This window comes from Trachurus japonicus, chromosome 14 (assembly GCF_045865225.1).
Source record: "Trachurus japonicus isolate A0001 chromosome 14, Traja_1.0".
Lineage (NCBI taxonomy): Eukaryota > Metazoa > Chordata > Actinopteri > Carangiformes > Carangidae > Trachurus > Trachurus japonicus.
Genome location: NC_140920.1, coordinates 1,586,129 through 1,614,108, shown reverse-complemented (window position 1 = coordinate 1,614,108; position 27,980 = coordinate 1,586,129). Strand labels below are relative to the sequence as shown.

General features: G+C 41.3%; 1 protein-coding gene across 2 annotated transcripts in view; it reads right to left on the bottom strand.

The window, feature by feature from the left end:
* The window catches only part of LOC146973991 (glucocorticoid receptor-like), a 118,081-nt gene that overhangs the window by 24,156 nt on the left and 65,945 nt on the right, over window positions 1-27,980 (bottom strand). Inside the window, exons 4-7 of one of the 2 annotated variants that reach the window (XM_085796980.1) lie at window positions 23,211-23,380; window positions 19,758-19,784; window positions 7,614-7,730; window positions 311-583 (exon numbers count right to left, since the gene is read on the bottom strand). In XM_085796980.1, coding sequence (XP_085653106.1) covers window positions 311-583; window positions 7,614-7,730; window positions 19,758-19,784; window positions 23,211-23,380 — 587 coding nt within the window. The remainder of the gene's footprint in view (window positions 1-310; window positions 584-7,613; window positions 7,731-19,757; window positions 19,785-23,210; window positions 23,381-27,980) is intronic. The other variant, XM_085796981.1, reaches the window with a different exon arrangement.

Sequence of the window (27,980 nt, the reverse complement as noted above, 5' to 3'; positions counted from 1 at the left end):
TTTTTTCAAGCAGATTTTCACTTGAAATGAGTAGAAAAATCTGACGATGGAGCAAGTTTTTCTTTCTTATTACAAGCACAAAAAACCTTTTCTACTTATTTCAAGTGAAAATTTGTTTGAAACCAATGAAAATGATCTAAAAACAAGTTAATTTTTAGGTGATGAGTCTTATTTTAAGTGGAAAGAGATTAGTTTTGACTAGAAATGAGACATTTTGACAAGAAATAAGACAAATATTCTTGGAAAGATTTTGAGTTTTTACAGTGTAGGTGCAACTGCTTGACTCTCGTGGTGTATGTGCGGTGGTTACCTGGCAGGGACTTGGCCCACTTGACTGCAGAGATGACCTGGTGCCCCCCCAGCCTGTTGAGCGTGGTCATGAGGCGCGAGGACGTGTCGGGCAGCGTGCTGTCGTAGCCCGAGTAGATGACCTCGGGCTCGATGGCCTTGAGCACCGACAGCATGGTGGGCACCAGCTGGGGCATGCAGCGCGGGATGACCGGCACCGGCATGTTGCTGAGCGGCTCCGCCGAGCCGGGCGGCCGCGGGGACTTCATCTTGATCAGCTTCTTGTTTTTCCTCGCTGGGGGAAGAGAAAGAGAATGAAAATCTTTATTTCACATTTGAAAAATACAGACAATCGGAGTGTTCAAACAATCGTACTGTAATGTTCAGGAAAATAGATTGTGCTAATGCTAATGCTAACTAACGGTCAGTGCGTGATGCTGCGGGTTTGTCGGGTTTGTCTGCAGGTGAGTTAGTGTAAAATGATTCAGATGTGTTTCCAGTCCGCTGTCAACACCGGAGCTGCTGCTAGTCGTTACATCTGGTTAGCGTTAGCTTAGCTTTAGCTACAAGCCGCTAGCTGCCTCCCGCCGTGTGAGTGTGACACCTACTGGTCGGGAGGAATTAAACTTGTAGCTAACACCTTTAAAAACCATCCTAGTATGGTGTGTCTGTAAGGTTTTACATTTACGTAAGCTATGTTCCTTTTGTAAAATACGACTTATCTCACTGTAGATGCACCGTAAACATCCTGTAAGAGCTCCTGTTGATAAAAACTAATCTTTAAAATAATTTAAAAAAAGAAGACTATCACTTTGAGCGTGCTCCAACTTTCCCACTATAACCTCTCACTCCGCTCTGATCCAATCACAACCCGCCACCTTCTCTTTTCCATCAAGTGATCTACTTCATGTGGGCTCTGAGCGCCAAAGTTTTTTTTTTTTTTTTTTCTAAAGTATATTTTTCGGCTTTTTGCCTTTATTTGATAGTGATGACAGTAGAGATAGACAGGAAATGGGGAGGCAGAGAGAGGGGGAATGACACGCAGGAAAGGTCTGCCCGACGCGGGATACGAACCGGGGACGCCTGCGGCGAGGACTGTAGCCTCTACATGGGGCGGCCGCTCTACCCACTGCGCCACGCACCGCCCCCTGAGCGCCAAAGTTGATTTTGTGCAGAATAAATGTAATTTCATTTCACAACCTGTCTGTCTTTTATTCCTACTAGTCCGTCCTGATTGAAATACACAGAGGTGAGAGAATGGATCTGATAATGAACCTATTCCTCCTACAGTATCATTTCTTCTCCTGGTCTCCGACTGTTCAGATCAAAAAGGAGTCGACCGGTGATGGAAATAAAGAAGTTGTTTAGATGAATAAAGAGAAAACAGAGAGCAGCAACAGTAACGACAGTAAAGTGAAGCGACGGTTGTAAAAGGACGGAGAAAAGCACCACGCTGGGTTTTTTCAGTCCTGTAATAAGACACAAACCCTCCAAACGTTTCTTCTCATCCATCATTTCATCCACATCTCTCCCTCTCTCTTTCCCTCTCTCTGCTTCCTGTTGGTAAAACGCAGCAGCAGCAGCAGCAGCTCGTATACGAACATTTACGTGGGCATGATTTTGACATTTTCTCCCACTAAATGTGCAAAACATGTCAGGAGTTGAGAGGTTACCGTGAAAAAACCTATTTTTTTCTTTTTTCTCTTTTTTCCCCTCCTGTTCTCTACCTTTTTTAATTTCCTCTCCTGGTGTTTCTATGGCAACTAAGAGCCTTTCTGGTGGGAGTTTGTCTGCCGATGCACTGACGTCCATCAAATCCTCTCTGTGTCTCTCTCTGCCTCCCCGGTGAACGGAGCTTCACCTCCGTCTGACGGGAGCTGCTCTCTGCTAACAGCTGATCTGGTCTGGACGACGACGAGGCCTCGGGAGCATCGCATCAAACAACACATCCTCCTCTTCCTCCTCCTCCTCCTCCTCCTCCTCCTCCTCTTCCTCCTCCTCCTCCTCCTCTTAAAGCAGGTGTTGAACTTCTCCTGTTGCTCCCCGACCCGTCTGCCCCTAACGTCCATCTTCCTTAACCTCCAGAGTGACATCGCTGCCTTAACGTTGATCCCTTAACCCTTCTGTTGTCTGTGTCCTCCAATCTGTTTCGAATGGACTTTCTTTCCTCCCTTCTTTCTCCACTCCTTTCCTTTCTTTGTTCCTCCCTTCCTCCATCCTTCTTTCCCTCCTTTCTCCCTTCTTCCCACCATCATTTCCCTTCCTTCCTTGACCCAATCTGATTTGAATCTGAATTGAACTGCTCAGCGTGCTTTTTAAGTAGTAGTAACTAAACCTTTATTTTACCAGGCAAGAATGGCTAAGAATACATTCTTATTACAGTAAGGCAATGGCCTGGTAGGAGGTGAAAGACTTAATTGCCCCTTGGGGATGAATAAAGTTTTTTTGAATTGAATCTGTTCCCTTTCTTTCTTTCTTTCTTTCTTTCTTTCTTTCTTTCTTTCTTTCTTTCCTTTCTCCCTTCCTTCTTCCCACCATCCTTTTCACTTCCTTCCTCCCTTCTTTCCCTTCGTTCTTCTTCCTTCCCAGTTCCCTGATCCAATCTGTTCCCTTTCTTTCTTTCTTTCTTTCTTTCTTTCTTTCTTTCTTTCTTTCTTTCTTTCCCTCCATCCTTCCATCTTCTTACTTCCTTGACCCAATCTGTTCCCTTTCTTTCTTTCTTTCTTTCTTTCTTTCTTTCTTTCTTTCTTTCTTTCTTTCTTTCTTTCTTTCTTTCTTTCTTTCTTTCTTTCTTTCTTTCCTTCCTTTCTCCCTTCCTTCTTCCCACCATCCTTTTCACTTCCTTCCTCCCTTCTTTCCCTTCGTTCTTCTTCCTTCCCAGTTCCCTGATCCAATCTGTTCCCTTTCTTTCTTTCTTTCTTTCTTTCTTTCTTTCTTTCTTTCTTTCTTTCTTTCTTTCTTTCTTTCTTTCTTTCTTTCTTTCTTTCTTTCTTTCTTTCTTTCCTCCCTCCCACCATCCTTTTCACTTCCTCCCTCCCTTCTTTCCCTTCCTTCCCAGTTCCCTGATCCAATCTGTTCCCTTTCTTTCTTTCTTTCTTTCTTTCTTTCTTTCTTTCTTTCTTTCTTTCTTTCTTTCTTTCTTTCTTTCTTTCTTTCTTTCTTTCTTTCCTTCCCTCCATCCTTCCTTCTTCTTCCTTCCTTGACCCAATCTGTTCCCGTTCTTTCTTTCTTTCCTCCCTCCCGTCTTTTTGAAGTTGTTCCCTCTGTTTCCCAATCCGTTCCCTTTGCCCATCCTTTCTCCCTTCCTTCTTCCCACCATCCTTTTCACTTCCTTCCTCCCTTCTTTCCCTTTGTTCTTCTCCCTTCCCAGTTCCCTGATCCAATCTGTTCCCTTCCTCCATCTTTCTTTCTTTCTTTCTTTCTTTCTTTCTTTCTTTCTTTCTTTCTTTCTTTCTTTCTTTCTTTCTTTCTTCCCTTCCTTCCTTAAAGCAGCAGCAGTGATCTCTCACCAGGTGATCCAGAGCTGTGGACTTGGACTCGACAGCGAGTGGATTATGCAGCGTTCATTCATTCATTAGCGTGGACATGGACGTGGACATGGACATGGACATGGAGCACCGGCACACGTGTACAGAACAGCACATTCATAGAGGACGGCACATGTTCCCACAGGAGCGACAAACACACACACACACACACACACACACACACACCAGCCTGATACTCTGGAGGACGGACGGAGGAAGAGGTTGGTTTTTTTTCATGTTGTCGCCGGGTTTTTTGTGAAGAATCTGAAACATTTCTCCAAACAGCTGTGGCACTGCTGGTCTGAGGCGCTGCACTAGGACCAGAGGCCTTCTATCTATCTATCTATTTATTTATTTATTCATTCCCTTTCAGCTGTTCTTGTTTTGTCTGTTTGTCTGTCTGTCTGTCTGTCTCAAATCCACACAAACCTCAAAACCTCAAATTCAAATACTAATAAAGTCGACTCTTCTCCGAGCCTGCAGGTGATTTGTTTTCATCTCTCGTGTCTCTTACATAGAGTCGCTGCTCTAAGAGGAATAACACTGTACTGACTGTATGTATCCCTATGGGCGCCGACATGTTGTTACATAAGAGCCAACTGAGGTGGGAACAGAACAGAGACTTTTCCACATGCTGTGATGCTCCACACACTCTCCACAGAAATGCTTTGGTTCAGTTTGAAGTTGTTCCCTCTGTTTCTCCGTTCACACACATACACACACTTATGGTATGTGTTTATTTTTCTCCGGAGTGTGACTACGACATCACATTTTCTCTCCTGTCAAACTGCTGCACTACTGCTGTTAAAGTGTTCAAGAAAAAAAAGCTTGAATATAAACACTGAGATGTGGTTTTACTGTTACAGTAATTGGATTTTTAGACCGTCACTAAACAGGGATGGGTGTGTGATTTAAAGTAAAAAACACAGTGTCAGGTGGTGTTAAAGCCTCTGGAAACAGGACTTTAACCTCCTGTTGTCCTCCTGGGTCAAGGAAGAAAGGAAGGAAGGAAGGACAAAGTGAAAGATGGGAGGAAAGAAAGAAGGGAAAGGGGAAAGAAAGATAGAAGGAGGGAGAGAACAGATTGGGTCAAAAAGGAAGGAAGAAGTAAGGACGAAGGGAAGGAAGGAAGGAAGAAAGGAAGGGAGGGAGGGAGGGAGGGGAAAAGGATTGTGGAAAGAAGGAAGGGAAAAAGGAAGGAAAGAAAGATGGAGGGAGGGGTCAGATTCGTTCAAGTAAGGAAGAAGGGAAAGAAGGAAGGAAAAAAGGAAAGAATTGGGTAAATTGGGTCAAAAAGGAAGGAAGAAGTAAGGACGAAGGGAAGGAAGGAAGTAAGGGAGGGAAAAAGGGTTGTGGAAAGAAGGAAAGGGAAAAAGGAAGGAAAGAAAGATGGAAGGAGGGGTCAGATTCGTTCAAGTAAGGAAGAAGGGAAAGAAGGAAGGAAAAAGGGAAAGAATTGGGTAAATTGGGTCAAAAAGGAAGGAAGAAAGGAAGGGAGGGAAAAAGGATTGAGGAAAGAAGGAAAGGGAGAGAGGAAGGAAAGAAAGATGGAGGGAGGGAACAGATTTGTTCAAGGAAGGAAGAAGAAGGAAGGAAGAAGGGAAAGAAGGAAGGGAAAAAGGAAATAATTGGGTAAATTGGGTCAAAAAGGAAGGAAGAAGTAAGGACGAAGGGAAGGAAAGAAGAAAGGAAGGGAGGGAAAAAGGATTGAGGAAAGAAGGAAGGGAGAGAGGAAGGAAAGAAAGATGGAGGGAGGGGTCAGATTCGTTCAAGTAAGGAAGAAGGGAAAGAAGGAAGGAAAAAAGGAAAGAATTGGGTAAATTGGGTCAAAAAGGAAGGAAGAAGTAAGGACGAAGGGAAGGAAGGAAGGAAGGAAGGGAGGGAAAAAGGGTTGTGGAAAGAAGGAAAGGGAAAAAGGAAGGAAAGAAAGATGGAAGGAGGGGTCAGATTCGTTCAAGTAAGGAAGAAGGGAAAGAAGGAAGGAAAAAGGGAAAGAATTGGGTAAATTGGGTCAAAAAGGAAGGAAGAAAGGAAGGGAGGGAAAAAGGATTGAGGAAAGAAGGAAAGGGAGAGAGGAAGGAAAGAAAGATGGAGGGAGGGGTCAGATTCGTTCAAGTAAGGAAGAAGGGAAAGAAGGAAGGAAAAAAGGAAAGAATTGGGTAAATTGGGTCAAAAAGGAAGGAAGAAGTAAGGACGAAGGGAAGGAAGGAAGTAAGGGAGGGAAAAAGGATTGTGGAAAGAAGGAAAGGGAAAAAGGAAGGAAAGAAAGATGGAGTGAGGGGTCAGATTCGTTCAAGTAAGGAAGAAGGGAAAGAAGGAAGGGAAAGAAGGAAGGGAAAAAGAAAAGAATTGGGTAAATTGGGTCAAAAAGGAAGGAAGAAGTAAGGACGAAGGGAAGGAAGGAAGAAAGGAAGGCAGGGAAAAAGGATTGTGGAAAGAAGGAAAGGAAAAAGGAAGGAAAGAAAGATGGAGGGAGGGATCAGATTTGTTCAAGGAAGGAAGAAGAAGGAAAGAAGAAGGGAAAGAAGGAAGGGAAAAAGAAAAGAATTGGGTAAATTGGGTCAAAAAGGAAGGAAGAAGTAAGGATGAAGGGAAGGAAGGAAGTAAGGAAGGGAGGGAAAAAGGATTGAGGAAAGAAGGAAGGGAGAGAGGAAGGAAAGAAAGATGGAGGGAGGGAACAGATTTGTTAAAGGAAGGAAGGAAGGAAGGAAGGAAGGAAAGGAAAAAGGATTGTAGAAAGAAGGAGGAAGGGGACAGATTGGACAAGAGGAGAGTTAAATAGTAAAAATGTTTATATTACATCCAAGTCCAGTGTCTCATTAACATCCACAACCGTCTGAGTGAAAATAACTTTTCATAACTATTAGAAAACCTGGTTTAAAAACAGCTCATTTTGTAATGAAGAATAAATAAATCCCACTGCTGCGTCCTGTAGCAGCTCTTTTATCTGACGCAATGAAGGTGTGAGGAAACAAAAAACAATTTTCAGGAAAAAATAAAAAATCCTTTTTTTCGTCTTCCTGTAAAAACATTAAAATCCTCCTGATGATAAACTACAATCACTCTGGGGCGGCTTGTTTGAGTTCTTCACTAAGGCCTTTAATCATCCACGTAACCCAGACCCGTTCACCGTGTTGTTTGGGGTGGCCAATCCAGATAATGTGAAAAGTAGCTGTGAAGCTAAGTATAGCTATTTCCCTTTCAACATTGTTAGCCAGAAAGCTAATTTTACAGTCTTGGAAATCTGAAAGTGCTCCTACATTTGAAATGTGGTTGAGAGAACTGGGATATGTATTATTACACTTGGAGAAAATCAGGTATATTACTATATCTGCCAAAGAGGAAATATTTTTTAAAGTCTGGCAACCTTTTTCGATTTAATGTCTAAAAAGTGAATTAAACCTGCAGCCCTGCATATAAACCTTCAGCTGTAGCCAGTGTTTACGTTTCAGAGTGAGTCAATGTGGCTAATGCATTCATCTGGCTGCTGTGTGTGTGTGTGTGTGTGTGTGTGTGTACATAAGTGTGTCTGTAAGTGTGTCAAAGCCTAAAGAGTCGCTCTGTATTTGCTAAGCCCCGCCCACTTTCTGAGAGACCCAATCAAATCAATCAAAGCCTGTCATGTTGTCAACCACCCACACCTCGCTGACTGGAGGCTAAATCCTCCCCGGCTTGGACTCTACTACTCTACAGGTCAGTCAGTGTGTGTGTGTGTGTGTCTTTGTGTGTGTGTGTGTGTGTGTGTGAGGTCCTTGAACGCATCGTGGCCTCGTTTAAAGGCGGCTCGGCCCTGTTTACCTTCCAAGTTCATTCCGGCCTGAAGACATTTCCTGAAGCGGCAGGCTGGACAGTTCTTCCTGCGGATCTTATCTATGATGCAGTCGTTCCTCCCTGCACAGAGGTAGTTGTGTTGGCCTGAGAGGAGCAGAGAGGGGGGGGGAGGAGAGGAGGGGGGAGGAGAGGGGGAGACGACAGACATATTAGCTCGATAAGGAGGTCTGACATGGATTAGTGAGAGTGAGCAGTATGTATTATGACCACAGTAACCACCTGTTGGTTGCACAGTGAGCCCGAGGCTGCAGCAGAAAGAGGCCGACTAGCTACAATATGGAGCTACATTTGTGTCTTTATTATTCAATCAAAAAAAAAAAAGCAAAACATTTCAATCAAAATCAAAGAAAAAAAGGGTTTGAATGCAAAAAAAATATTTGAGACCCAAAAAATTGCATTTGAACCCTTTTTTTTTCTTTGATTGAAAAAGTTGTTTTTGTATTTAGGCCATATTATGGGTAGAATATTTGTGTTTTTATTTTTTAATCAAAAAAAGTTGGTTCAACAAAAAAGCTTTTTCAAGAAGAAAAAAAGGGTTCAAATGCAATTTTGTGGGTCTCAAATATGTTTTTGCATTCAAATCCTTTTTTTTTTTATTGAAATGAAGTTTGTTTTGAAAATATCTTTTTTGTTTAAATCAACTTTTATTTTGACTGAATAATAAAGACACAAATGTACAGTAGCTCCATACCAGACCTGGTCCACGTGGCCCTGCTGCACATTCCTACTGAGGCCCATGTATATATATATATATGTACCACAACCTGCACGTTTACACCACCAACCCTCTAATAACAACACGCCTGCTGCTTTGCCCTGCAGAACTAACATTATGGGAAAATAAACCAGATATAAAACGAGTGATTGGATTGATTTCATTGCAGAAAAAGAAGCAGCTGATCCAGATACAGGGTCTGACCAGAGGGAAGATGGTTGGGCTGCAGGTGTTTTCTGGTTTGTTTTGGGTTTTTTTTGTGTCGACTCCATCAAACATTTGGAGGTGAAAGTCAAAGTCAAAGTCAAGTGTTTTTGCTAAAATCTGGTGCAACACAACAACTACTAAAACTTGCATTCCTCTCTGTGATCCTATATACTGTATGTGATATGAAATGGAGAGTACGGAAACCCAGTCGTTTTGTTGGCTAAAGGACTTTATATGATTAATAATGTTTGAACCTGTACAGAGATGTTGGACACTCATTAAAAAATACTTAAATGTGAGAAATGCACTGATTGCATGCAACGATTGTAAACCACACAGCCGGTATATGAATATTTTGTAGGTAGAAAGTCAGTGACTGCCTCAGTAAGTTGACTAAGTAGTAGTAGTAATATTTTGTTTTCTTTCTTACAACTGAGATTTTATTTTTCCTTTTTTTTTCTACCAGGAAGTCTCATTGAGAAAGAAAAGTCTGTGTGAATAAGAGCGGCGCAGTGTAACAATGAAACACCACATTACAGGATCTGACCTGACCTTCTTCTTAGCAACTCAAGAAGTCGGGGAAGTTTTTTTTTTTTTTTTCTTCAACCACAGAATTGTAGCTCTGGTGTATTTACAGCAGCAGGACGCTGAATGTGAAGCTCAGCTAAAAATAAAACTACAACAATGGCTGCCTTCATGGAGCTGAAGGAGCACGGTCCGGTCGAAGCAGAGGGAGGGGGGGGGGGGCTCATCCTCCTCAACATTTTGTAAATATAATGTTTTATTCTATTTTGTAAATAACTGTACAAATAATTTGGCACAGAATGTCTTTATCTCTCTCGCTTTTGTTTTGATATGTTTATATAATTTTATATTTTTTATATTTGCATTTTTTTTTACTTTTCTAATGCTGCTGTAACAACCAAATATCCCACATGTGGGATGAATAAACATCTTATTTCTTATGTCTTAAAGCAGAAGTAAGCGATCTGGTCGTTTTGGCTAATGCTGCGTTCCAGGCAGGCTTCTGAAACCGTAAATTACAGCTTCAAGTCACAACTTACGACTTTGTAGCGTTCCAGGCAACCCACTCGTGTTTCTCCGACCTGTTTTACCGGTGAAAGTCACTATAACGGCCACTCATAACTTCTGACCCGTGAACTCGTACCAGATCGAACTGGTACGACTTCACAGGTCGGAAAAACACGAGTTACGAGTTGCCTTGAACGCACCATAACTTCTTGTCAGCCGATGGAGTTAGCAGCCCCCGCCCTCGTCATGGATCTATTGGTCCTCGTCCCTACGTCACCACATTCAGGCACATCCCAGAGGGACTGAGAGACCCGTGTTTCGGTCCAAACACTCTATAGAAGTGATTGCTGTCGGAAGATACAACTATTTAAGACTTATATTAACACAAATATATCGCTTACTTCTGCTTTAACAGGTGTAAGAGCCATATTTGTATTGCTTAGTAAAATAGTTGGTATAGTTTTCCTTTAAAATGTTGAACTGCTCCTTTAATTATGCTGCTGATGACATCACAGTAGCTTTAATAGCTCTCAGACCAGGTTAAGCAGCCTAGGAGCAAGACAGTTTTTTGACGATAACCTCAGAGCGAATCTTGTAACTTTGTTTTTGCTTTTTAAGTAAAGTTATCTTTTGAACGGACTTACTGCAGCGTAAAAGGAGAATTTCACAGCTAATTATAATTCCCAAATTATGATTATTAAATAATAAATAAATAAATAAATGAAAGTAATTTAAGAGATCACCATGGAAACTCATGGACATAAAAGGAGAGATTAACACCCCCTGTGCTGTGCTGTGTGCAGAGAATAGGTGAAATGTGAGATGACTGCAGGTACAGCAGAGTCACACACAACATCTGCATTTCTCTTTTCTAAACACAACAAACTAATAACTGTGTTTGTTTTGTGTGTTTGTTTAACCGGTGACGTGGAGCAGAGAGAGTCGAGGTTAATGTGACCCGACCCTGTGATCACAACACAACGTTCAGTCGACTAACAACACAACATCCTGCTACAGTATGGAGCTACTAGGGCTGGGACTCGATTAAAAAAGTTAATCGAATTAATTAGAGGCTTTGTAATTAATTAATCACATTTTAATCGCATATAAATATTTGACCTGAGAACAGTGAGAAGCATTTTTTTTTCACATGGATTTTAGTATACCATTGAATGACTGAATACACAAGCTTAAGCATTCAAGGTGGTACTTAACCAAGACCAACAGACTAGGGATGCAAATTATCCATTAATTCATTAATCGATATTTGATACATACAGATTAAATGGTCTTTCCTTCCAATACACTATGATGATTACTGTAGTATTTAACTAGGCTACTTAAATCACAGTAGCATAAACTGATTTGTTGAACTCAGCCTGATGTAAACATTAATAAAACTCAGTAACCAATCACACAGGCAGCTCCATGTTGGCCCTGTGTGATGTTCAGGGACAGGTCAGGACAGTCTGAAGACAGAGCTCTGAGGGTGAAGTCCTGTCATAATGAGATGAGCTGCACCTGTGACAGTGACAGGTCATAGATATAGCGCTGCAGCTGAGCAATTAGCGCTATATAGCGCATTTAACGTGCGCCCGTGTCTGTGTATCTATGTGCAGGCAGAGATCAGAGATGGTGTTTTAAATAACAATGCTAGTGTTTCACCAGCTCTCATCTCTGCCAGTCAGCCTCTCAAACTGCCGCCTCTCTCGCGTGCGGGCGCACCGCACGTAGACACACGTGAGAAAAAAAAAAATTGAAATTTTTTTTTAATAAGTGCGATTAAAATGCGTTAATTTTTGTGTAATTAATTAATCGTAATTAACGCGTTAAAGTCCCGGCCCTAGTTTAAATAAACTTTTCTTTTGATTGAATAATAAAGACACAAATGTAGCTCCGTACTCCAGTCCCATCCCATCCCAGTCAGCTGCTGTTATTTTAGGAAGCATGAGAGTCACTCACTTCCTCTGCTGTTGTTGTTGTTGTTGTTGTTGTGCTTCTTTCTATCTTTGTGTCTCATTACTGAGTTCAGGTCACGACGTCGTTATCGTCTTAAGATTTAAAATCGGCCTCTTGATGACTCAGCTCCACCAAAATACACACCACGCACTCGTTATCCAGACGCACACGCCTCGATGAGGAGAGGAGCTACTCCGCTGCTTCACATCAATATCCCCTCATGAATACACACACACACACACACACACACACACACAGCAACACACACACACACACAATGAGCACCGACACTGAAATCTGACACGGTTCATTAATATTCACTATTTAACGTCACCGCTGCAACTTGTGCTTTCTGCACCGCATGCAGCTTTCTGAGGCCAGCGTGAGACTCACAAACAAACACACACACACACACACACACACACACACACACACACACACACACACACACACAGTGATGTCACCATTTAACAGTCCAACGCAGGCCGGTCATGTGTGTGTGTGTGTGTGTGTGTGTGTGTGTGTGTGTGTGTGTGTGTGTGTAGCAGCTGGAGAAGCTGCAGACGACAACAAGGTGGAGTGAGTCACCTCCTCTGATGGAAACACTCTCTCTCTCTCTCTCTCTCTGGCAGCACAAACACAATGAAAGTACAAGAGTTTAACAAAGTTTAACGACGTTTCTGACTGAGTCTCCATGGTGACGTGACAGCAGTGCCAGTCCGTCTGTCTGTCTGTCTGTCTGTCTGTCTGTCTGTCTGTCTGTCTGTCTGCACACTATGGGATGTACTGATCCGCTGACATCTGCAGGGAAACTGGACTGAGGTCGGATCATCGATGAGAATAACAGTTTCTGCTCAGACAGAAACAGTTTGAAACGTTTTGTTTGCAGCGGAGCGACTCTGCAAAGTGTAAAACTCATTCATTTATAAAAGATTTGTGCAAACAGATCAATCAAACTTCTCTGTTTCCTTATTACACTTTAGTTTCCGGCTGTTTTGAGGCTCTTGAGAATTAATGAAGCTAAAAATGTTTTGTTTTCACAAGAACGCACCGATGAGTTCCCACTTTACTTTTAAAATGTTGGTGCTGGATATGGAATATGAAACAAGCAGTGCAATATTATCTCTATTCTTATTTTTGCAATTGCACCAATGCAAAATCTTTTTTATCTTTATCTTTTTAAGACAAAGATAAAAAGGTTATTTTAAATGTTTTTAATTATAGGGTCATTCACAGCCATCACTCTGATTTATTTAGACGGATTGTTGCCAAACTAAATATTGTTGCATTGTTTCACCAGTACGATGATAATAAAGTAAAGTATCTTGAACATCTTAAATCTTGAATATTTCAAAATGTCTTTTTTTTTCATCAATATCCTGATTGTGTGCACTGCAGTGTCAGTTTCAAAGACAAACAGAGTTACACACAAACCTTTGTCCTGTCCACTAATGATCTCATTAGTTAAACTATATGTGACCTTTCAGAAGAGTCTGAAACCGTCTCATTAAGTCTGTTTGACCTATTTCCATTTATGTTGAGCACAAAAGTCCAGAGATGTTCGACTGTCAAAAAGACTTAAACACATTTATAAAAAACTCTAGAGTCATTTTAAACTGTTGCTGCAATAACAATAACACCAGAGATGGACAGAGTACTCCACCCTACTGGTCAAAATTTACTCTGTTACAAGTAAAAGTAGCTCAGTCCACATGTTACTCCAGTAAGAGTAAAAAACTACTTGCTTTTAAAGGTACTTAAGTATCCAAAAGTACATGCTTTTAAATGTACTTTAAGTAAAAGTAAGAGTAAGAGTAAATTTCTTATTTTTCACATCAATGAATTACTATAATTTTTTCTAAATGAATTTAAAGCAGAAGTAAGCGATCCAGTCGTTTTGGCTAATGCTGCGTTCCAGGCAGGCTTTTGAAACCGTAAATTACAGCTTCAAGTCACGACTTACGACTTTGTAGCGTTCCAGGCAACCCACTCGTGTTTCTCCGACCAGTTTTACCTGTGAAAGTCACTATAACGGCCACTCGTAACTTCTGACCCGTGAACTCGTACCAGATCGAACTGGTACGACTTCACAGGTCAGAAAAACACGAGTTACGGGCTGCCTTGAACGCACCATAACAGTCCTCATCCCTACGTCACCACATTCAGGCGCATTCCTTGGCTGCACACACAGAGAGGACTGTCCCTTTATGCCGTTCTCTCTCCTCATTGGATAAAGGTTGTAGGATACAAAGAAAGTTTTCTCCTGGGCTCAGAGCAGAGCAGAGTGACTGACAGACCCGTGTTTCAGACCAAACACTCTATAGAAGTGATTGCTGTCGGAAGATACAACTATTTAAGACTTATATTAACACAAATATATCACTTACTTCTGCTTTAAGTACAGTAAGTAAATTTACTCCGTTACTGTCCACCACTGAATAACACACTAACAACACTAACAACACTATACAACGCTTCACACTGAGCTGCAGCCGGAGACTTTACGCTCCGTCCTGGAGGATCCAGAGCCTGAGGAGGCGTCACATGAGTCTCATCTGTTCCCATCGAGGCCGGATCGGTCTGATAGATCGCATCAACCAGGGGGACGTCCCCTGTTAACGCTTGTGCCAAAGTGCCAAAGTCTTTTCTCTCTAAGTTTCACAATCGCAGTTGAGTTTTCTATGAAAAACACAACATCCAGCTACAGTATGGAGCTACATCTGTGTCTTTATTATTCAATCCCCCCTCCCAAAAAAGTTGATTTAAAAAAAAAAGCTATTTTCAATCAAAAGCAAAACATTTCAATCAAAGAAAAAAAGGGTTTGAATGCAAAAAAAATATTTGAGACCCAAAAAAATTGCATTTGAACCCCTTTTTTCTTTGATTGAAAAGTTTTTGTTTTTTTTGATTGAGGTGAGTTATTATTTGATTGAAAATATTTTTGGGGGATTTTTTGTATTTAGGCCATATTATGGGTAGGATATTTGTGTCTTCATTATTCAATCAGAAAAAAAGTTGATTAAACAAAAAAGCTATTTTCAATCAAATAATAACTCACTTCAATCAAAAAAAAACCTTTTCAATCAAAGAAAAAAAGGGTTCAAATGCCATTTTGTGGGTCTCAAATATGTTTTTGCATTCAAATCCTTTTTTTTTTGATTGAAATGAAGTTTGTTTTGATTGAAAATATCTTTTTTGTTTAAATCAACTTTTCTTTTCATTGAATAATAAAGACACAAATGTAGCTCCATACTCCAGTGAAGTAAAGGCTGGAGACTCTGATGAAAGTCAGAAAAGTCAGAAAAGTCTTTTCTCTAAGTTTCACAATCGCAGTTGAGTTTTCTATGAAATCCAAACGGTCGTGATTAACCAGAATCACAAGCGACCGAAGCGCCGGATGAGTCACCAACCAACTCGCTTCACATCTGCTGCTCAGATCGCGTCGCTGCTGCAGAAAACGACAGATTCACAGAGATGTCGTGGATAACGCAGCGTGACGCCGTCGGCTCGGCTGCCAGTTGAAAAGGATTCGTCCTCCAGTTACAGTTACAGCTCACCACCATCAAACAGGATGTCAGCAGCACACACACATCATGTATTAAAGAGTCATTTCACATATTATTTTATCAGCTGATCAACTATTTCAAACTTTTCCAGCAGCAGCTCACTCACTCTCTCTGCAACAGAGTGTCACAACAACGCTGCTGCATTCCTCCACATGCAGGACGACTGAATTACAACACACATCCCTGTGCATACGGCAAAGTGAAGGTGGAAAGCTGCTCGTCAGTGTCTGCTGGTGTGATAACATTATTCAGTCTGGAGCAGATCTACACAGATATGATTCAATACACAACAACCTCAGGGAAACTGAATCAATCTGCAGCCTATTCATGTTCACAGAGCATCACACTGGACGACTGAATAAACACTTTGCTTGTTCTGCTTCTAAACAACAACCCTCAATTTACTCTGTACACACACTGAGAAGTTTATATATATATATTTATATATTTATGACTTCAGGGAAACATCATCAGCTGAAATCAGACTCGATGCCCTTTGGGACCATAAACACTGACTGATCTTTGTCTCCACTGATCTGAAATACCACATGTTTAATGCAGCTTTTTGAACTAAAGGGCATTCGATAATACTGCAGGTGCCATGTAATAGACTGTGGGAATAACCCTCCTGCTGCTGCATGGTGTGTGTGTGTGTGTGTGTGTGTGTGTGTGTGTGTACAGTAGATGCATATTAACTGTGATGCTCTGATTGATTAGCTGCTGTTAAACATTGATTTACATTTTGCATGATTGACAGGTCGGCATCATCAACGCATCTAATCACACGAAATCAAACGATCCACCAAAACAAACCTGCACAACATCTGTGTGGAGCGTCGACAAAGTGTGTGAGGCTGATTCAACAACAAAACAGGATTCAAGCGTCTCAACTATATGATAAATTAAGTAAAGATGTGAGTTTTTGCAGCGTTTTACGTAATAAAAGAGCGAATCACTACAGTGAAGAGCTCCAGAGCCACAGACACAGAGAGAGAGCATCTGTGTTCATACAGCAACACTGATCTGATCTGATCTGACGGAGCCTAAACATTTCATATGATGTAGCTACTATATTTAATTTCCTTCATGATGTGGTGCTGCACATTATTTGGTTTATCTGGCCGGTGACAGCTGAGACTCACACCAACGACACAACCGGCGCTCTGTGAGTCGCTGCAGAAACACAAACATGGGAAAGCAAAGCACAGGGTGAAGGATGAGCTGAGTTTTTACTGATGCAGACTGGAGCTAAATGTTTTCTGGCAGAGGATTCATGTAGTAGGATGAAATATAATATTCTCATTCATCCAGGTCATTGTTCTTTTCTGGGCAAATTGAATCGTAGGCAACTGGACTTGTATTTGTCTGGGAAGACGTTTCTCCTCTTATCCAAGGGGCTTCATTAGTCCGCACTAGCTAGACTTACTCCACTGTCTTTGTCTAGCAAGGCAAGGCAATTTTATTTGTATAGCCCGTTTTTACAAACAGTTTGTCTCAAAGGGCTTTACATGACATCGTAACAACATCCTCTGTCCTTAGACCCTCACATCCACCGAGGAAAAACTCCATGGAAAACCCTTTTAACAGGGAAAAGCAGGAGAAACTTCAGGGTGAGCAACAGAGGAGGGATCATCACCCAGGACGGACAGACGGGACAGAGATGTTGTTACAGACAAGAAAACAGTTTACAGTTTATGTCACAGAATGTGGGAAACATGGAAATGTTAACAAGAGTTGATGAAGGCAGCTGTGCGGACTAGTGAGACTTGTTGCGTAGGAACTGATTATGAAGCCCCTTATTGGATAAGAGGAGAAACGTCTTCCCAGACAAATACAAGTCCAGTTGCCTACGATTCAATTTGCCCAGAAAAGAACAGCTGAAACTCTCCAATATCATCATCATCATCATCATCATCATCATCATATTCCACATGGACTGCATGGAGATGAATGTGGAGGTGACAGGACAGCAGCAGCAGCAGCAGCCGATCTCACAGGAAGTCAGTGAACACAACGGCGTAAACAACCATCTGTGGTGTGAGGAGAGCCAGCTGATTCCCACTGACATTCTCCTCCTCTTCCTCCTCCTCCTCCTCCTCCTTCTCTTCCCTCTAATCCTTCACAATTTAATATCGTCATATCGCCCACCCCCCCTCCTCCTCCTCCTTCTCTTCCTCCTCCTCCTCTTCCTCCTCCTCCTCCTCCTCCTCCTTCCTCCTGCTGCACTGAGCCGCTCAGCGACCTGAGGCAGGTGGAGCTGCAGAGTGAAGCCTCTGGCTCTGATGAGAGGAGGAGGAGGAGGAGGAGGAGGAGGAGGAGGAGTCTGAACCTGAACACAGTGATTTCATCTGACTGGATGTCAGTTTAAAGAAACAAGCTGCTGTTTGAAGGTTTAAAGGGATAGTATCATTTTTGGGGGGTTGTATGACTACAAATAGCCCCTAAGTACTTTAATTGCAGTAGAAGACTCTCTGCACTCCTCCCGTTAGCAACGCCAGCCCATAATAGCCCTGCCCAGAGATTTACAACATACAGTGTTGTGAACAGACCCAAAGAAACGGCCTATTTTCACGGCCTAAAAGAGGTTTTACCTGGAAAAAAGATACACAGTTCCATTGTTCACTATAATATAATTTTCAGGTAAAACCTCTTTTAGGCCGTGAAAATAGGCCGTTTCTTTGGGTCTGTTCACAACACTGTATGTTGTAAATCTCTGGGCAGGGCTATTATGGGCTGCCGTTGCTAACGGGAGGAGTGCAGAGAGTCTTCTACTGCAATTAAAGTACTTAGGGGCTATTTGTAGATCATACAACCCCACTTTAAAAAAAAATGATACTATCAGTTTAACCAGCTCAGCTTTAGGTTAGGCTATTGTTGTTTAAATATTTACCAAACCACTGGGATAGAATCATTCACTTCAACCTTTACTCTGTTTATTTTTAATTCAAGGAAACCAAAGATGTAACCAGCCAATTAAAACCCATTAAACCACTGTGTTACTGTAACACCCTGTAGTGTCATCAATAGAGATGTATTCATATGATGTGTTGTTAAATGTGTAAAGTCATTAATATTGATGTTTCCTTACCGGTCAAAGCTAATATTGATGATTTATTTAAAAAAAAAACGTTGTTATTTGAGACATTTGAAGACTGAAACGTTGAGTTAATCTGGTTCAGACTCAGACTCCTCAGGGTCGGTGTTTCCGTGCCGACTGAAACTTATAAAACATTGAGTTTCTGATGTATAACAACAATCTATATGATAATAAATATATTATATTCTCACTGATTGATTAGACTCCAGATGAAATGAAGCTCTCTCACTGTCTCTTATGTTGTGTTCAATGACTCAGCTAATGCAGGAATCAGGAGCTCGTTTGAGTCGTGGCCACAGAGCAGAAGCTTTTCACAGCACAGTTTCAACACTAGGAGATATTTCAACTACAAAATGTAGTAAATATATCCATTTATAATCTATTATAATTAACATCGAGTTCATTGAACCGTTTGAAAAACTCTTAAATTCTCTTAAAAACTGCATCGTCACCAGGCTGGACACAGAGCTGCGTTTTTTTTGTTGTTTTTTTAAAGTGTTGTGTTACTTCAGACATTGATCAGATTTACTAACATCAGCTGATCAGTCCAACTGCACCTTTAACACGTGAGTCACCGCTTCCGCAGAAACAGGGACGAGGCCTGAATGTGATTATTAGAAAAAACAACACAGGAGGAAGCAAAAAAAAAAAAAAAATCCCAGAGTAGTGGTTTCTGACATCAGACCTCGGGGGGTTAATGTAGGTCAAGTGCCAACGAAGAAGAGGCCTAATTAGTGACAGGACGTGATTGCAATTATCACCGGCACCTGTGAGGATGAGGAGGCGGTGCAGTCCGAGCAAAAAATGAAGAGCAAAGAATAAAAAAGAAAAAAAAACAGGAAAGGCGGCAGCGATGAATGGGAGCGGATTGAAGTTCTGCTGCTTAGGCTGTTTCCATCCCTCAAAGCCACAGACAGCGTCAGATGGAGACTCAAACATGCACCCAGAAGTTTATTTACTTGAAGCAAGTCAAAAGTTGATATTCCTGTGTTTATGACACAAACGGGAGCTTCCCACTGCACCTGAACACACCGAGCACGGCAATTAGATCTAGTTTTACAAACATGTCAGCTTACTTGAAGTGAATAAACTTCTGGGTGCATGTTTGAGTCTCCATCTGACACTGTCTGTGGAAAAAAATTGTGGCTTTAAGGGATGTAAACAGCCTAAGCAGCAGAACTTCAATCCGCTCCCATTCATCGTTGCCGTGGCGATGCGGGGACAGACACAACTACCGCACAACAGGAGCGATTAAACTGAAAATCTTCAGATTCCTTCTTTTAGACCTAAAATGATAGGAACATACTGTACAGCCCCCAGTTGAATTTGCCCGGAATTGTCCTTTAATTGAGTCTGGGCAGATCGGTCGTATTTTTAAGGGATACAAGGGGCAAATCAGCTTCATCATCATCATCATTATCATCATCATTATCATCATCATCATCATCATCATCATCATCATCATCATCATAATTACAAGTATTGTCATTGTCATTGTCATTGTCATTATTATTATTAAAAGTGTGTTTATTTACCATCTGTGTTTTGTCGTGCTCTCCATCCTTCACCATAGAGACAACGACCGGAGAACGGAGAGGACGGGTGGGGGGAGGGGGGAGAGAAACAAGAACAACACATCTCAGTGCTATAGTATACTGCAGGCAGGTCAGGGCTTTTCAAAATAAAATGCACACTTTTTTTGTCGTGGGATTTAAAAACCAGCAGTATAATGTTATAGGTCACACACAAGTCCAAGAAAATTAACTGAATTAACTCATATCAAGAGTTAATACTAAAACATTTTAGTTTTTCTTTACATATATTCTCTTAAAGGAACAGCAGCCTCAGGTATTATATACAGCATGTGTTTTATTAACTGTGTGCAGGAAACAAAACAAAAGAATTCACCACCACCAGCCACGTTTCTTTTAATCCTGAACTGAAAAAAAAACCCCATGTTCACACCATCACCTGACATTCAGAGCAAAGACTTCCTGACTGTGTTAATTCACTAGCAGTGTGTTAGTGATGGACAGACAGAGAGAGAGAGAGTGGATGTAGAGACTGAGTGGAAGAACAAGTCCAACTGGGACTCACTGGGGTCGTTTCTGTGCTTTTAGTACCAGAATAAGTCAGTGGCTGACTGTGTGTGTGCTATAATAATAATAACATTAAAGGGATAGTTCAATATTTTGTCAAATTGGCCCATCACCATAATCCCTATAGTCATAGCAGTAGGTTCGTTACCTTTAATTGTCGGTGCAAGCTATTTTTTAGAACGGCGGAGCAGAGCCGTGAGCTGCTCAGAGCTACGCTACGGAGGCTCATTGTGGGATTTCTTGGTTTCCCTCATCAAACTCATCAAATACACAATCCAACAACTCCACAACGCTCTGGTGGACAAGTTGTGAGCTGCACATTCACCACGCTATGAGATAATAACACAACGTTACCACACAGAGTTGTTTTAGAGGGAAATTCATCCAAAACCACTGATGCACGTTGCCTTCAGGGACAGTTTTTCATCAAGCAGTCTCTGCATTTCCCTCTAAAACAACTCTGTGTGGTAACGTTGTGTTATTATCTCATAGCGTGGTGAATGTGCAGGTCACAACTTGTCCACCAGAGCGTTGTGGAGTTGTTGGATTGTGTATTTGATGAGTTTGATGAGGGAAACCAAGAAATCCCATCAGTCTAAAAATAGCTTGCACCGACAATTAAAGGTAACAAACCTACTGCTATGACTATAGGGATTATGGTAATGGGCCAATTTGACAAAATGTTGAACTATCCCTTTAATAATAATAATAATAATCCATAGGAGAGAGAAGCGTGGGGGGCCGTGGAGGAATGCATGGCAGAAAGCCTTTAACACAAATGACTTTCTGTTTTTTCAGATGCATCCGTGTCGACACAAACTTCTCACCAGAGACAAAGAAGTGAAATAGTAAAAAAAAAAAAAAAAGTACCAAGTGTCAAATGTTTGTGAAGCAAAGCAGAAGAACGGCTGCATTACAAAATACTACAAATACTAGGGTTGGACCAGTATTTTTTTTTTTTCCTCTGAAATGTTTTTGGTGTGGATGGATGGATAAATGACGGGTCAGTCGTCTCTGCTTTGATACAAGACAAACAGGAAAGGCAGGAGCGTAGGTCGGTGGTGACATCATGCAATGTCAAGGACTAAAAAGATTCAAACCGACAGAAAATGCAACTACACAATGTGTGCGCTCGACAAAAAGCCCCGCTACCTCACTCTGACCTTGAATTATGAGACGTAATTACACTACTTTTTTTTCTTTGCTGCCCAAGAAAAGCAGAGAAAGCAGCAGAGCAGACGTTTCACTCCTAAACAACAGCAGCTTCAAGAGCCGGCGTCCACATGAATGATAAAACCTCCGGGCCGAAGGGTCACGGACGCGTTTACCACTGAATTAAAGGAGCAGATGTACAAAATAATAATAAACATGACCATGCACATGTGATATTAGCGGCTGTCGTAAACCTGACAAAAGGAAAAACTGGAGTAAAAACACTTAATTTTGTTGCTTTTGAACCTCTGGAAGTGATACGCCAACATTTTTTTTTTCGTGTCTTGCCTCACTCCCGAGTCCATGACCAGCAGATAGACACCATCCTTTCAACTGTGCATGCAGTAACAAGGAAGATACGGGCAGAACTGGTGCACCGCTAATTAGCTTAGCTCAAACACTGGAAGTGTATAGGTAGTGTTAGCCTGCCTCCACCTAAAGTCGCTAATTAGCTTAGCTCAAACACTGGAAGTGTATGGGTAGTGTTAGCCTGCCTCCTACCCGAGCTGAAATCAGCAGTCAGAAGCTGATTTCATTTTAGCTCTAAACTCTGTAAATATATCACTTTATCAACATTTCAAACATTTTTAGGTGAGAAAGTAGCCGTTTAGATCAGCAGTGTGTCGTTAATTTGTCTAAATACCAGCTGTTTACAATTTTGTTAGGACGAATCTGGCGCTACTCAAGCTAGCCGTTGTGACCAATGCACTTCCGGTTACTTTCACATAATAAAACACCCGTTGCCCTTTACATACAGAAAACCATGATGATAGAATTTGTGCTTTTACTTTGAAATAGGAAGCTAACCTACCCTCGATGTAGCTAGCTTGAACCAAAATAAAGCGTCTTTGCTTGAACCCTCCGTTTTGACCGATCTCGTCCCATTAGCGGCATTTGACCGCTCAAGATGCCTTACCGGAGAGTTTTGTCAGCTCTGAGACGAAGATCGGCCCGCCGGTTTCCGTTTAGAGTTGCTGAAGAGTTTCTCTGATGACTTTAGGTGGAGGCAGGCTAACACTACCTATACACTTCCAGTGTTTGAGCTAAGCTAATTAGCGACTTTAGGTAGGAGGCAGGCTAACACTACCCATACACTTCCAGTGTTTGAGCTAAGCTAATTAGCGACTTTAGGTGGAGGCAGGCTAACACTACCTATACACTTCCAGCGTTTGAGCTAAGCTAATTAGCGACTTTAGGTAGGAGGCAGGCTAACACTACCTATACACTTCCAGTGTTTGAGCTAAGCTAATTAGCGACTTTAGGTGGAGGCAGGCTAACACTACCCATACACTTCCAGTGTTTGAGCTAAGCTAATTAGCGACTTTAGGTGGAGGCAGGCTAACACTACCTATACACTTCCAGCGTTTGAGCTAAGCTAATTAGCGACTTTAGGTAGGAGGCAGGCTAACACTACCTATACACTTCCAGTGTTTGAGCTAAGCTAAGTACGGGCGATACGGCTCTATCTCCCTTGTTACTGCACGCACAGTGGAAAGGATGGTGTCTATCTGCTGGTCATGGACTCGGGAGTGAGGCAAGACACGAAAAAAAAATGTTGGCGTATCCCTTTCCCTTTCCTTTTGCATTAACACTATGGTCTGTCGTCATGGTGATCTCAGTCAGTGTGAGCGAGAGAGTGAGTGAGTGAGTGAGTAGACGGAGGTAAAGCAGACCAACCTTCCACGGCTCTCTTGAAGAACACCTTGCAGCTGCCGCAGGTCACCACGCCGTAGTGGCAGCCGGACGCCTCGTCCGAACACACCAGACAGATCTTGTGGGTCTGGCCGCCGGGCTTGGACTGACCCGGCGCCACGGAGCCGCTGTTCTCCGCCGCTCTGGGAGACGAGCTGCAACACAAACACACACAGAGAGAGAGAGAAGATGAAGGAGGCTGCAGGGAAATATGGAAATCTGAAGTCAGAAGGTCAGAGAGCGAAGGTTTGAGGGTGGAAGAAGCTGTAAAGATGAAGTCTATAAATCCTCTTCTGCTCAGCTTTAAAGGGATAGTTCAACATTTGGTCAGATCCTCCTCTCACCATACAGTAATCCCTACAGTCATAGCAGTAGGTTCATCACCTTTAATTATCGGTGCATGTTGTTTTTGAGATCATCAAACTAAAAAAAAAATGCACAATCCAACAACTCCACAACGCTCTGGTGGACAAGTTGTGAGCTGCACATTCACCACGCTATGAGATAATAACACAACGTTACCACACAGAGTTGTTTTAGAGGGAAATGCAGCCGGAACTACATTCCAGACACGGCTGCTGCTGGGCGGAGGGATTTCAAAAGAGAAAGTAGTTCAGAGTATTTGCTTCATGTGTCGTAATGTTACATCATTATACATGATTATCTCATAGCGTGGTGAATGTGCAGGTCACAACTTGTCCACCAGAGCGTTGTGGAGTTGTTGGATTGTGTTCACTGAGCAGCTCACGTCTCTGCCCCGCCAATCTCAAAACAACATGCACCAATAATTAAAGGTAACGAACCTACTGCTAGTATGACTGAGAGGAGGATCTGACTAAATGTTGAACTGTCCTGTTAACAGTGTCAATATTACACAGAAATGAAAGTATAGATCATAATATCATAGTGTACACTGTGTTCTCCTATGTAAGTTAACGTGTCCTGGAAATGTCCACCAAAAATAAATACTGAACAATAAGAAAAAAAGAAAATAAATCACAGCGTCAGAAGAATTCGGCAGTAAAAAGGTAAATCTGTTCCAGGGAAGGAAAGGAGACTAATTACTGGAATAACCGACATTTGCTGAGTCAGTTTCACTTTGACTGACTGAGGCAACGTCCACGAATAAACCTCTGACTTCATGTGTCATGGCCGCTGGTTTCACTTTGATGAGCTCATTGCCTGGTGAGGGTGTGTGTGTGTGTGTGTGTGTGTGTGTGTGTGTGTGTGGCTCCACTAGTCAGAAAACCAAACCAAGAATCGAGACATTCGACGCCTTTAAACGACGTTTAAATGATATTTAATTATTATTATCTGATTATGAATGAGAAGGAGACCAGCTGGTTCTGGTCCAGATGTGACATCATGACTTTCACTTTTATACGTGAACTGAAAACTTTTGGTAACTTTGTCTTTCTGTCTAATCAAAACTCTATTTATGACCTTTTATCTGTATTTGTTGAATTTTATTGTTTGTAACTGATTGTTTTTTATCTTTTATTCTTGTCGCTGCTGTGTTTGTTTTCATTCCTTTCACTGATTGTCTTTTTTTATGTTTATTCTGGATCTTTTATTATTTTAACTGCTCATATTTCATATTTCATAGTTTATTGATCTCCGAGTCCTTTTTGATTTTACTTCTTGTGTTGTTTTTGCTTTTCAATCAAACTGTAAAGCGCTAAACGTGTGCTCCTAGAGAAAATAACTTATTGGATGCAGAAAAGTAGTAAGATATATATTTATATATACACCAGGTTGATTCATTTCTGTATTGGAGCCATGATGCTGCCCTTTGTCTCTCTGTTTATCAAAATATATTATTGCTAATATATTTATTTTTCCCACTTTCTATTGTCCTGTCTTTGTACATAATGTTTATTTTATTTTCACTTTGCCACCGTGTGGATATTGAACTTTGATCCTGAAAAAGTCAACTTTAAAGAGAACACGTTAAAACTTTAAAGCACTTTTTGAATCACTTTTGATTTGTTTGAATGGTGCTTTATGAATCAAGTTTAATTAATTGATTGATTGATTGATTGACTGGCTGAGCTCTCTGCAGGTTAAACCCAGTCACCGGTGCAGCTCCTCCTCACTGTACGGGAACTAATCTCTAAATCTCCAGTTGTGTTACAATGCAAATGAAAGTCTTGTTTAAACCTCTTGAGAAACTTGCACACACACACACACACACACACACACACACACACACACACACACACACACACACTGCTGCCATTATCCCCTGACTGACTGACTATAATTACACTTACAGTAAGTGAGACACCTGAACTGCAGAGCGGAGCAGCTTAATCGGCAGCAAACACCAATTTGTCAGATGTATTGCAGCAGGCGGGATGCCAGGGCGTCGACGGAGCGTTGTTGGGTTGTAGGTGTGTGTGTCTGTGTGTGTGTGTGTGTGCGTGTGTGTCTGTTTGTGTGTGTGTAATCCCTGACAGGAATCTGACAGCATTAGAAGGGCTTACATTTTTCTACATGGTTTGTTTAAGCAACACACACACACACACACACACACACACACACACTACTTGGAGTGTGTGCTGCTATGATGCAACAGGTTTCTATGGAAGCGTATTGCATTCACTTGAATAAAAAATCTGGTTTTTCTGAGTAATTAATTTTTTTGGTTTGTTTTTCGGGGTAATTTTTTTCTGACTTAGCTAGACTTAACGTAAGGACTGATTTCAAAATAAAGGTGCTCCATCAGACTGCTCTGAGTTCTGTAATAACAGGTCGTTTCCTTTCAATATAATTTACTTGGAACACAGTGAAAATGAGACTGTATATTTTGTGGAGCATATCCATGGATGTGTATGTTAAACAATGTAAAAGAAAGCGCCTTTACTCATTGTGTTATTATGAGTTGTACTTTTATTTTGAAGGATGTTTGTTATACACTCCCTGATGTGACGTGTGTAGCTTGAATAAAAATCCTTAACAACGTATCTCATGGATCTAAGATGTAATAGATCCGTGATGAAGTGGAGGTTTGACGACTGCAGCGGTTAAACGTTACTTGCAGGTGGGAACTTCTCGCGGGATTTTGAAATCTCGTTAAGACAGAAAAAAATTACCCCCAAAAACAGGAAGAAAAAAATTTGTCAGAAAAACAGAAATAATTGCCCTGAAAAACAAACCAAAAACTAAATTACTCAAGTGTACGACGGAGTATTAGGGCCACATTGAGAAAAACTAAACAAAACACAAACTTCGAGAAAAAAGTCATAACATTACGAGAATAAAGTTGTAAATTTATGAGAATAAAGTCGTACATTTACGAGAATAAAGTCGTAAATTTACGAGAATAAAGTCGTAAATTTCCTATGAGAAAAAAGTCATAACACGTACGACGGAGTATTAGGGCCACATTGAGAAAACAAAACACAAACTTCGATAATAAAGTTGTAAATTTACAAGAATAAAGTTGTAAATTTACGAGAATAAAGTCGTACATTTCCTACGAGAAAAAAGTCATAACATTACGAGAATAAAGTCGTAAATTTAAGAGAATAAAGTCGTAAATTTAAGAGAATAAAGTCATAAATTTATGAGAATAAAGTCGCACATATCCTACGAGAAAAAAGTCATAACATTACAAGAATAAAGTCGTAATTTACGGGAATAAAGTTGTCAATTTTTGAGAATAAAGTCGTACATTTACGATAAAAAAGTCATAACATTACGAGAATAAAATCGTACAATTCCTACAAGAAAAAAGTCATAACATAACGAGCATAAAGGCGTAAATTAACGAGAATAAAGTCATACATTTACAACTTTATTCTCGAAGTTTGTGAATCTTTTATTTCTCAGTGTGGCCCTCCAAGTGAATGCAACACGCTTCGGTAGGTTTCTCAGCTTCATAATGACTTCACATCCAGATCTACAGATTCTGTATCCGACTGATGATCCATATCTGTTCTCTCCGCGGCGTTACGAGCTACAGACTCATGTTTGCAAAACAGAGAGTCTGTGACTAAATGAAAGTTGTTAGTGACCCCCCCTCACCTGTCTCCTCCAGCTTCACAGTGTCTGGTGCCTCATGGTCATTGGAAAGACAACACTTGTTTATGTGAACTGGAGCGAGGCCAAGCGGAGCAGAGGTGGAGCTGCACAAACACAGAGTTTAGCTGCTGCTCTGAACGGGCGTGTTGTTAAAAAGTCGAACTGAAACCAGAGATTTTCTTTTTTTTTCTTTCTGCATCAAAGATCTGATCGTGTTTCAGCAGCTATTCTTAGCACGACGGTTAAAAAGTCGACTCACTTTCTGAATGTGGTGGTCAGAAACATGTGAGAGGGGGAAAAAAAAGGTTTATTCAAACTTTAAAAACACACACACACACACACAACTTCAACCTCAGACCTTGAAGGCAACACGACTCATTGTGAAACTTATTCAACCCACAACCTGCTTCTGATTTTAAAGGGATAGTTCAACATTTTTGGCATATTGGCCCATTGCCATAATCCCAAGCAAGCTGTTTTTAGAACGGCGGAGCAGAGCCGTGAGCTGCTCAGAGCTACGCTATGGAGGCTCATTATGGGATTTCTTGGTTTCCCTCATCAAACTCATCAAATACACAATCCAACAACTCCACAACGCTCTGGTGGACAAGTTGTGAGCTGCACATTCACCACGCTATGAGATAATAACACAACGTTACCACACAGAGTTGTTTTAGAGGGAAATACAGAGACTGTTGATGAAAAACTGTCCCTGAAGGCAACGCGCAT